Genomic DNA, 8,435 nt, shown 5'->3' with positions numbered 1-8,435 from the left:
GGACTAATGCCAGCTCGGTAAAAGTTGATCGGGGCAGGGAGCTGAGTAGGGTTGAGGCAAAGGTAGACAAGGTAAATTAGATTTGGCACTGCCCTGATGATGATGCATGCGACAAGTGAGTTAAGGTTCCAGGTTGCAGGTTCCAGGAGCTGGAGACTCAGCCTGGTGCAGCAAGTGGAAACAATAAGAGCAGCAGACGGCGCGTAACGTAACTTTAAGCCGATATCAAATCTTTCAATAATTAATATGGCCCACAGCCACCCACAAGGTAGGGTGCACATTGGCGTCGAGCTGGCTGGGCAAACAAACGCCGGCTCATAAATAAACACACACAGAACGTTTCAGTTGGCAAAGTTTTCCATGCCGCGCACACACACTGCCCAAAAATCAACATCGCATGCAAATTCATAAGCTTACACCTCGCAAATACCACAGGCAATATTTTAAGCCCACTCAATAGCACTGCATTTACTTACTAGTGCTCTGTGTTTATGGCACAATTTAAATGGACCGCACTTTTCTGCTTTAACAGCAAGTAATGAAGTAATGAAGAGCAAGGCACTCTTCTAAAAATGTAAAAGAGTATATGAGTATAATAATTTCTTATCTTCATAATAATGATATTTTCATAATAGTAATGTAACTTGTAAACAAAATTGTAAGCTATTATACTATATTATAAATACTTTAACAATCTACATGGAAATATGTTTTGTTTTATAGTCTCACCGGCTTAGTTATTTCTCCGAGTGCTGTGCTAGCACACATCAGAACGTGTTCATTTCCGGCTACAGCATTTACCGTGCATATCCTGCCGTGTATCCTTGGCCAACTCTCCTTCGACTCCTGGCTGTTGGCTGTTGCGTTGTGTCCTGTTGCTGTTGCCTTTACCAACTGTGGCTGCCTAAGCCGTGCTCCATCGTCGATACAGAAAGCTTTCAGATTTAATTTTAATTAGGTGCTATTGAATTTATAAATTTTTCAGCTGCTGTCGCCGTCCTACGTCCTGCGTCCTGCGTCCTTCGCGCTGCGGCCGCCCCCTTTTGGCTGCTCCTCCACCGCACACGACGAACTTTGCCAGCCATTTGCAAAAGTTTGCAGGGGAATCCCATCGGAGAGGCCCTGCCTGTTGCCTGACACTAATAACAATAATCGCAAATTGTATTTTCATGAATTTTCAACTCGTAATTACTAATATTTCAATATACATACAAATACATAATCTATATACACAGCACCCCCATCGCGCGCCCAAATAAAAGCCAAAACAGGCGCATAATTAAAATTTGTTGTCCACGGCTGCTGTGAAAAGGGACTTTGGGATGGATGGGATGGTTGGATTTGGGGGGAGTTTGGGGATTTACCTTTAACAATGAACAATGTACATTAATTTTCCGTATTAATTGTTTATTTGCGCAGCCTGCATATTAAAATGTCTGCTAATCAATAATAAACCCCATTCGCAACAGATTATTTTTCGTGGGGATTTCGCTTTCATGTGGTGGGGGCCAGAAGCCTTTTGGGAAAGGTTGGCTTAATTGAGTTTTAAATGAATCTTTACGCATTCAATTAAAGAAAGCTTTAAGGTTTTTTCACCGTTTATAAATTCATATATATTTCTGTTAAAATCCAGTTCCATTTCAACACTGTGAATCGATTTATCGAGGAAGCACAGTTCATGCCCAAAAACAGTTTGTGGAAAACGCAAAAAGAAAATCGTAACAATATGTTTCGACTCTTTGGGCCTCTGATCTCTATCGTGGTTCTTTCCCTTGTACTGGGGGTCAGTTGCCTGGAGAATGGAACCATGGCCAAGCTGAAAAAGTTTGTGAACTGCGAGCCTAAGAACTACAAGCGGAGCACGTCCATCCACAGGGACTACTGGGTGCTGGAGAACTATGTGATGGCTGGTCACGGGGATATTCCGTGCTACGCAAATGTGACCTACACCACCCATGCGGACTATACGTATCTGGATAATGTGGTGCCCCTCCTGGAGCGCTGGCGATCGCCCCTCAGCCTGGCCATCTATGCTCCTGGCACGGATTTCGAGCCCACCATGCAGAGCATTCTGTACCTGCTGCAGTGCCATCCTGGCAAAGTCCTGGTTCGCGAGCTGTGCAGCTTCCACTTGTACTTCGAGGTGGAGCACCTGCCCCAGGTGGTGCTCCCTCCCAAAATGGCTCTAAGGAAGCAAGCCAACTGCAGTGGACCTCCGCCTTATGAGAAGGTCGTTAAGACGAACATGTACAGGGCGCGAAACTCGCTGGATTACCCCGTCAATTTGGGACGCAACATCGCACGCAGGGCTTCGCTGACGCACTACGTCCTGGCCTCGGACATCGAGCTCTATCCCTCGCCAGGATTGGTGCCCGACTACTTGCACTTCCTTGGCCACCGAGTAAGGTTTTTTATTGAACTTTTGGTTGGGATCAGGTTGCTTCTGGAGCCTCTACTTGTACTAAGTAGTGTGTTGCTTTCAATCCTGACTTCAGATTTAATGAACGGATCATATAAATGCATTAATGGTATAACCTTAATCACAGGTGATTGGAATCCCCGGACAGCAGCCCGATTCGCCGTTGGTCCATGTGCTGCGTATTTTCGAGGTGATGGCCAATGTTTCGGTGCCGAACACCAAGCCCGAGTTGCAAGAGTTGTTGAGATCGGGCGAAGCAGTGCCATTTCACATGGAGATCTGTGAGGCGTGCCACAAGGGACCAAAGCTGGAGGAGTGGATGAATGCGAGCGTCGTCTCGAAGGATCTGAATGTCTTCAATGTGGGCCATCGCACGGAAGATTACAACAGTTGGGAGCCGATATTTCTGGGCACCGTCGACGATCCTGCCTACGATGAGCGATTGACCTGGGAGGGTCAGCGGGACAAAATGACCCAGGCTTATGCCATGTGCGTTCTGGACTACCAGTTCCATATCCTGGACAACGCGTTCCTGGTCCACAAGCCCGGCATCAAACAGCCCGGCAAACGTAAGGCAATCTACTCTCAAACCCACCGGACGAACGGCCTGATCAATAAAAAGATCGTCAAGGAGTTGCGGATGAAGTACGGTTCCCGAAGTGGCTGTGTTATTTAGGAGTAGTTCCTCTATAGGAATTTTATATTTCAAATTCAATGTTAAGTGAAATACAAACTGTAATAAGTCTGGCTTAAGCTAATTTAATTTTGACTAGTAAAGTTTGCGCGGTAATTGTTTTATTGGAGTGTGTACAATACGAGTAAATATTATGGGTGGGATTTATATTTGAAGTCATAGCTAAACTCGAACACTCATAACTTTTTCAAAAGGGCACTTAAAATTCGCCATCGCTTTTCCGCTTCCGTCAATGTTTGCTTAACTTTTTCTGTTGTGCAGTTAACAAAAAAAATCAACAATCAATTGCAAACGCAACAGCATCAATAGTATAAAATATGAACTGCAAACCTAAATAAATATTTATTATTTGCTGCATTCTACTGGCTATGTGTGTTTTATATGCCAGCGAAATTTTTAGCTTAATTGAATATCAATTCGATTTAAAATGCGCACCATAAAATGGGGAATGCGGCAGCAAAAAGATATCGAGTCGCGGGGCGGGATTTTTAGAGGCTGATTGGAGAGGAGAGGAGACCAAAGGGATATGGAATATTTATAGCGCAAATTATTAGCATACAAAATGCAATTGATGCCCTCCAGTGATTAATTAAAATGCTTCCGAGCGCATATAAATTCATATTGTTTATTGCGGTTCATGCACAGACACAATGCACTCGTGTAAGTGCCAATTGCGAGGTCATGTGCCATTTTTGTGGTTCACAGCACTTTGCGGATGACCCAAGTGCCTCGTGCCTCGTGCCTCGTGCCCTGCCTGGTCATCACCTGGCAGCAGTCCGCAAGCTTTAAGGACCACATGTGGTTTAATAACATCGACTCAAGGGCCTAAACTTCAGCTGGCAACTACTTGAGTCTCTCTAAATTAATCAAGAAAAACTAATCATTTGTATCACTCAACAATTAAAGGCATTCCAGAAATGAGAGGGCAATTGTATTTATTAAAAATGAAATTTATAACCTCCTTACAAATTCTCTCTTAGCTTCGAGAGTCTATAAATTGGGTCCTACTTCCTGCTGGCCACCTTATAAGACCGAAAATATCCCACTACCAAAACATAAATATGCTCAACCCATAAAAAACTGACCACTGCGAGACACAGTGTCCTTCCCATACCCGTCACAATGACATGGCAACTTGGCGAAACAAAGTGAGACGAAAAGTTTTCCAAAAAGACAAATGACCCCCAAAGTTGAAACTAACAGTGACTAAATGGAGGCAAGAGCAAAAAATGTGTGTGTGTGCCCAGGGTGCATCAACTTATACAACCATACGAATGGGTGGTAGGTGGTCAATGGGGTGGAGCTGGCCAGGATTGGATGGATGGATGAAGGAGTACGGAAAACGAAAGCAGCTGAAGCTGCATGGAAATCTTTTAATTGCTGCCACCAGTAGTCGTAGCCAAGCAAGCGAAAGCCTTCCATTTGTCTTCCATCTTGCAGCCAACTGCCGACGTTGTTTGATTTACCCCAAATTGAGAAAGAGACAGCCTGTTCGATTATGTCCGCTGGGTATGAAGGAGACAGGTACACTGGGCCTGGGGCGGCGTGAAATTGCAAAACTGTTTCACCTGAACGAGGCTGAATGGTGAATGGTGCAGGTGGCCATTCTCAGAAAACATCTGAGACTTTTGCTCAATAAGACAATGACAAATATCCAAAACAACTACTAGTTGGTCAGTTAAAAGTAGTCGACAAGGAGCGTACTTAAAAACTAATTATCAGCAGAGCCCCAATCACAAAATGTAGTCCAACTTGATACAAAATATTGTTTAGATTTATGAATGCCCCTGTGTTCCTTAACATCATATTTTATATTGTAACTTTTCCTGTAATTGAACTATCGTTAGTGCCAGAGCTTATCATTGGATTTTAAGCGAGAAAATACACTAGAACAATATGCAAACAAATTTAAATGTCCCAAATGGCCTTATCGTTTAGGCCCAAACACTTGATAGTTTAAGGAAACCTATGAAAAGCCACCCGACCCAAGATGCCCCATCGACAGCCTTTAGCATTGACCACAATGAAGGACAAAACCAGAGCGGCATTCAATAAGTCCTTTGGCCCCAGAAGAAACACCCAATTTCCCAGCTACCTCTATTGTTGTAGAGTATGAAAAACTAGGGAAAGCGACGGGCAAAACAAACAAAACGAGGAAAATACAAAAGTACCCGGGGAGGAAAACTAAAAAAGTGAGCAACAGCGGCGAAAGAAATCCAAACAATAGGCAGCCCTCAAAGTGAGCGATTGTTGCAACGTGTCGGGGCATCAATAGAGGGTCCAAGTGGACAGCGGACCAGGGGCTAATTCCCCAAAAGTATAGCAACTCACCCAGTTTGCTAGCCTACTAAGCTAATAGTTTCTGAAAAACACTACAATCGTTTAAAAATCGTCTTTTTCATTACCAGAGTAACAGAGTAAATAATTTAATGAAATTCTACTTTTATCTACACATTGTTTTTAGGCGATTCTAAAGATAAAAAATGAATTTATCATGCAGTTGTAATATGCAACACACTCACGCTTTTTCAGGAAGTTTACTTGGCTAGATGGACAAACTCTGGGATTTTCCCCTAACCAAAACCATTGCGGCATCAATTTTTCTTTTGAATAAAAGATTGCAAAGATGCGTTGGGCTGGGAATCCTTTTGTGCCATAGAAATGGTTGCTTGAAAATGGCCAGAAACTTTCTTAAGATGCTGCCAGTTTTTTAACCCCTCTCAAAGGCGGAGCTTAGGCAAACATCTACCATTGAGTGCATATCCTTTCCATACAAATGCCATATAGATAGATAGATGGATGGAGCGTCTTAAGAAAATTGTAATTTTGATGTCAAACAACGATTAAAAGCAACGAGATTACCTGATGCATATTGCATGAATGCATTTATTGTGTTTGCCCAGAGTCTCAGCTCCTTCGTCCTGTTGGCATATCCATTCAGCAGAGGATTGGTGGAAAGGGGAGCCGGAGCAGACATCGTTGAGCTCATTTGCACTTTGACGCGTCCTCAGCTCACAATTCCATGGCACGGCATCGTATGGCAGGACGAAACAGGACGAAACTGCAACGTCAGACAGGTGCTAGTGCTGGTGCTGGTGCAGGTGCAGGTGCAGGTGCAACTGACGGCAATGACGATGTTAACGAGTCCACAAAACAGCACCAAAGAACTTGAGCCCCCCTCCCCCATACCCCATACCCCCTCCCCACACTCTTTGGACCACAAAACCAAAACCATCGCTGTGCCCCCATTGCCCCCATCGTTTGCCCCGCAAATCGATGCAAATAAGCAAAAGGCGACGCTATTGCCCAGTTTAGAAGTTGAGTCCCCGAAAGCCGATCGCGCTTTGATGCCCTTTCAAATGGTATTTTGATTGTGGGCAAAAGGATTGCGGGAATAAATGCAAAAAATATCATCCACTCAAATGCATAAAGATGGGATTTAACTCAATAATAACTAACTTTTTGGGGAATTCCAACTGTGTAAAGTGATTCTTAGTGAAAATAGTTGGATTATTTGGCAAAAAACATTTATTAACATTTTTAAAACATAAAATACGCTAGTGCTCTTTAGAGAATTATTCGTTCCAAAACCCATCCTTATATACACATGCTCCAATTTTGCCACTTGGTAGTTTCTATTTTTTGTTAGTGGAAATTTAAACCGCAATGTTCAAAACACCAGCGGAACTGGAGGAGAAAATCTGTTAAAATTTCAGCAGTGGCAATAGGCGCTTAAAAAACGCTAATGGAACATATGGCTGCCGGAGCAGGGCCAAGCGGATCTTAGCCCACTCAGGCCACGCCCACCACATATTCCCACAAAACTGGAGGGGTTTCGATTGCCCCTCCGCCTCCTAAATGTGCTGTGCACTGAAAGAAATGCAACTTGTATCCGAACTAATAAGGCAGCTTATGCAGGGATTGCCTTTTTAATGCATTTGTTACATTCAATAGGCAAATATTACTCATACGCACCGTGCTCATCAGAAAATACCAAAAATAGATAGATCATAGTTATTTTACAATTTAACTTTGTATCAATACATTGATAACAAAATTATATATTATTGTAAATGATTAATTTATTTAATATTCTATTTTCCAAAAAGTTGATGTGAAATTTCGAGCAGTGCATGCTCTCCACGTACAATTTCCGGCTGAACACATTTTGTGGTCGGGTGAAATGCATTTATATTTGAGCAGCAGCAGCAACAACAATTCCGGGGGGGTTAAGGGATCGGGGAAAACGGAGAAAGCGGAGAAAGGGACTCGAGGGGGAGAGGGGGCAAAAACAGAGTGAAGTTACCATCGGCGACGCTTTGGAAAGCTTAAGCCATTTCATTTTTGGTTCGTTGGCGTTTGTAGCATTTGCTATTTTGCACTATTTTTATGACTCACTGCGGGGGCAGCCGTGGCACAAGGACCGCTGGAGGGTTAAGACGCAAGGAAACGGGAGGCTGCAACTTGGAGCTGCCGCTCGACCAGCCACGGGGCACTCATATTTCTTGGAACTCATACACTCATACACTCAAACACTCACAAAAACTAATAGAGAAGGCCATCGAGTGCCGAGCAAAATAAACATTGGCAAGCTGGAGAACTAGCACACAAAAAAAAACCGATCAATATATGGTATATGGAGGGCTCATGCTGAAATTCCCTTATTGTAATTATTTCCAGAAAGGATACTTGGCAGGATACAAGGACTAATAGGTCCGGATAATCTTTATGGCTCTGTCAACATCTGGCTACCAAATAGAGTGGTTTGGGTCATTAAATGGGGGCTATAAATTAAATATTATGACAGAGGGCTAAATGTTATTATTTACTCTGCTATTGCTTATAATATCAAACTAATTTAGTTGTACTTTAATTGCAATTGCCTTTGTTTTGTAAAGTCCCTTTCATGTTTTACAGAAAAGTATGAATATTAATTCAACTTCTCATTAACAGGTTCACTCATCCCATTAGCTCATTACTCAGCCAGCAGTTTCCCATAACTTAGCTTTTCCTGTTCCTCGTGATTGTTCAGAGACTCGACCATCCCCCCCATTGCAAACATAAAACTCAGAAACAATGCAAATGCCTCTACTTCGATGGCTTATCATAGAAAAATCCACTTGAGGGGGTGGGGAGATGGAGCAAGGCTCCAAGTTCATTTGCAATTTATTAAACGCAGCTATAAACAAATCGAAAGCGAAATGCCCGCCATGGCCCCCCAATGACCGCATTTATGTCGGTTTAAGCCATATCGGCTGGACCGAGCCCATAAAGGAAGCCAGCAGGGCCGAGAGGATATATATAGGGGGGCTGTGGGGTATG

At 43.2% G+C, this 8,435-nt stretch overlaps 1 protein-coding gene across 1 annotated transcript; it reads left to right on the top strand.

The window, feature by feature from the left end:
• Positions 1-1,645: 1,645 nt before the first annotated feature.
• On the top strand, positions 1,646-3,217 carry LOC122626242 (beta-1,4-glucuronyltransferase 1). Its single transcript, XM_043806430.1, has 2 exons — positions 1,646-2,401; positions 2,547-3,217. Exons 1-2 carry the CDS (start codon positions 1,679-1,681, stop codon positions 3,093-3,095), a joined length of 1,272 nt encoding a protein of 423 aa, XP_043662365.1. The 5' UTR covers positions 1,646-1,678; the 3' UTR covers positions 3,096-3,217.
• The last annotated feature ends 5,218 nt before the right edge of the window (positions 3,218-8,435 follow it).

The sequence above is a fragment of the Drosophila teissieri genome, chromosome 2L, assembly GCF_016746235.2.
Source record: "Drosophila teissieri strain GT53w chromosome 2L, Prin_Dtei_1.1, whole genome shotgun sequence".
NCBI lineage: Eukaryota > Metazoa > Arthropoda > Insecta > Diptera > Drosophilidae > Drosophila > Drosophila teissieri.
The sequence above is the reverse complement of the archived record's forward strand: the minus strand, read 5'-3'. Positions and strand labels throughout refer to the sequence as shown.

Bases quoted from the DNA above. Each gene is read 5' to 3' on its own strand.
- LOC122626242 (XM_043806430.1), top strand. From the start codon at position 1,679: ATGCCCAAAAACAGTTTGTGGAAAACGCAAAAAGAAAATCGTAACAAT. The intron at 2,402-2,546 runs GTAAGGTTTTTT...CCTTAATCACAG, and splicing joins TGCACTTCCTTGGCCACCGA to GTGATTGGAATCCCCGGACA.